Source organism: Nannochloropsis gaditana (genome assembly GCF_000240725.1).
Source record: "Nannochloropsis gaditana CCMP526 unplaced genomic scaffold scaffold422, whole genome shotgun sequence".
Classification (NCBI taxonomy): domain Eukaryota; class Eustigmatophyceae; order Eustigmatales; family Monodopsidaceae; genus Microchloropsis; species Microchloropsis gaditana.
Genome location: NW_005803531.1, coordinates 10,302 through 12,811, shown reverse-complemented (window position 1 = coordinate 12,811; position 2,510 = coordinate 10,302). Strand labels below are relative to the sequence as shown.

The 2,510-nt window shown below is 54.1% G+C and overlaps 1 protein-coding gene across 1 annotated transcript; it reads right to left on the bottom strand.

Moving 5' to 3' along the window:
• Nucleotides 1–15: 15 nt before the first annotated feature.
• On the bottom strand, nucleotides 16–900 carry NGA_0403800 (uncharacterized protein; the record flags this gene model as incomplete). The annotated part of the gene is made up of 2 exons (XM_005854671.1): nucleotides 16–105; nucleotides 367–900. Coding segments are annotated over 2 exons (624 nt in total), but the record flags the coding sequence as incomplete, so codon positions are not given.
• Nucleotides 901–2,510: the final 1,610 nt, after the last annotated feature.

Sequence of the window (2,510 nt, the reverse complement as noted above, 5' to 3'; positions counted from 1 at the left end):
CGCCCCTTCCTCCCCTCCCCCCCACCCAACCAACAGGCCCTCCAGCGCCTTGTGCTGGAGGGCCGCCCAGCCTCGTTTCAAGGAATGTACAGTTTCATGGTGGCCCTGAGGCGGAGGGAGGGGGTGGACAAGAGAAGGAGGGGAAGGAACGAGGACCCTGAGGGAGGGCCGGCGAAATGCTCAAGAGGGAGGCGGGAGATGGGAAGTGTCGAGCTCCAGTATCGAGAGAATGATGTGTTTTACATATACGTCTGGCACGGGAGAAGCTCGGCAGCGGAAACGGGGAGAGGGAGGCAAGGAGGGAGGGAGGGAGGGAAGGAGAAGGGGAGGGGGGGGAGAGGATTTAGTCCATGCAGGCCTCCTCACCTCCGAGACTGCCTCCGGCAAAGTCCGTATGAGTTCCAGAATATTCTCTTCCCTGGGGTCAGCCTCCGTCAAAGCCTCAATCTCCTTGTGGAAAATGTGCGTGAACCGCCGCCACAATTGCCGGAGATGCCCGGCAAAGACCGAAGGGGGGGGGAAGAGGGGAGGAAGCAGGAATCGGGAATGCCGGACGCGGACCCGCTGCAGGGCTGATCGAGTCGGAGAGGGGCCTCCCTTGTCGTCGGGGGAAGGAGAGGGACGCGAAGAGAGGAGGGGGCGGCGATCGACTGTCTTGAGGATGCTTGCAGGACAACCCTGGCCCGTGGGTGGATGGATAATGAGCAGCAGCCATAGAGAGGGAAGCAGGAGGCAACACCCCTCCAACAGAGGTGAATGTCTCTGCCTCTTCATCCCAACGACGGTCGAGGCGTGCTGTCGCGGGGAAGAGGGAAATGCCCCTTGTGCCCGAGCCGGAGGAAGGAGCTGCCCGGGAAGGAGAGGAGAGGAGGCGGAGATGGTACGGATTCCGCTTCCACTGGATGGAGGACGTGAATAGAAAAGGGAACCGGGTGAGTAAAGCCTCTTATGTACGGCCCGTCCTCTGAAATTCAAACGCAGGCCATGGTGTTGCATGTTAGCGGGGACATGCCACCAGTGAGTAGACGTGATGCACCTCCTTGCGTGCCCCACAGGGTGATCAGAGCCGTGCTCAAAACCATACTAGAGGGAATACATCCCTGGCGACCACTACAAGCCATCGTGAAGAAGTGAGAAGACATAGGAATGCGCTGCGATGGGTTTGCGAGGGTCTCGAGCGTGCCATTGGCAGCCTCTTTGTCTTGCCCCAGGGTAAGGGGGCGTGCGCATTTTTCAACCTGCGGCTTTTTCCTATCCGAAGCACGCACTCGATCGCGACCGTCACGAAGAAATGAAACGTGCAGCACTCCCCACCCTCGACACAAACAGCAGGTGGCACACGGCTTGGCCGGGAATCAACAACCACAATGCATCTTCTGGCATCTTTGTGTACCTTCTCATTCGATGGGGAAGTGATTAGTCGCTGACGTCTCAGGTCGCCGTGGCTATATGGGCCTAACGGAGGGTGACACCCGTCCCCAAAAGCCAAAACATCCGCCCCGACAACCACCCGACGCGCACATCTCATACAGGAAAAGTTCTTTTGGAAAACAAGTAAGGATTGGGTATCAAAAACTGGTTTTTCAAAGAAGAATCTCAAATCCAAAAATGGAAAAGGGGAGTCTTTAGACTGACTTCCTGCCCGCCACGGGCAAACTACTTTTCGTTCTACCTCCCGTACTATCCCTCTTTTGATTCGATGTGTGCTTTCCAATAGACAGGTCGATAATATTTACACGACATCTCCTATATCCCAGCTCTCACCCTTCTACCGGCCGTTTCTTTTTATTGCTAGCAGATAGCAATGTATCCTGGCCTGCGCACAGATACGACCTTTTTGTGCTCATCAATCTCCTTGCACGGCCTTTGATTTTTGTTTCGATATTTCTTGCTGTTTTCTATGGAACCAGAACTCAATAGTTATTTTGTTAAAAAACTATTCAATTTCAGCAAATCCTGCTTAAGCTTGACTTCCCTGACAACAACATTGAACTCAAGTTTTTACATGCCGCCGAGAAAGTGGCTCTCGCGGCCCTTCGTCGTACTCACGCACGTACTTGTATACATCACATACACATTTACGCTGATCTGTCGCAACGCAGTGTGTCCGCTTCCCATCGCAGGGGTTAGCGCTTTCCCCACATACAAAACACGTGTAAAAAATAAATAAATCGGACAAGAAAAGATCAAAATAGAAGATATCTAACTTCCCTTATTGCATGTTCATATTATAATCTCAATGTTGCTTGCACGCTTGAGCTATACCCTCCCTTTCCTTTCCAGGCGTATTTACTATCCTTCCTCCTCCTCTCCTCCCTCCCTTCCTCCCCCGGTCCCTCCCCTCGACAAAAATTTACTGGCCCCTTCCTCTGGAGGCCCTCTGCCCCGCCTCAACCTCCGCTCCCTCTGTTCCACTCGCTTTTGCTCCGTGGCCAGGTAGGCGGAAGTCGGAGAGAGCTTCCCATCTTTGCCCTTCTCATAACGGAATTCTTTTGGGGGTGGGGGGGAGG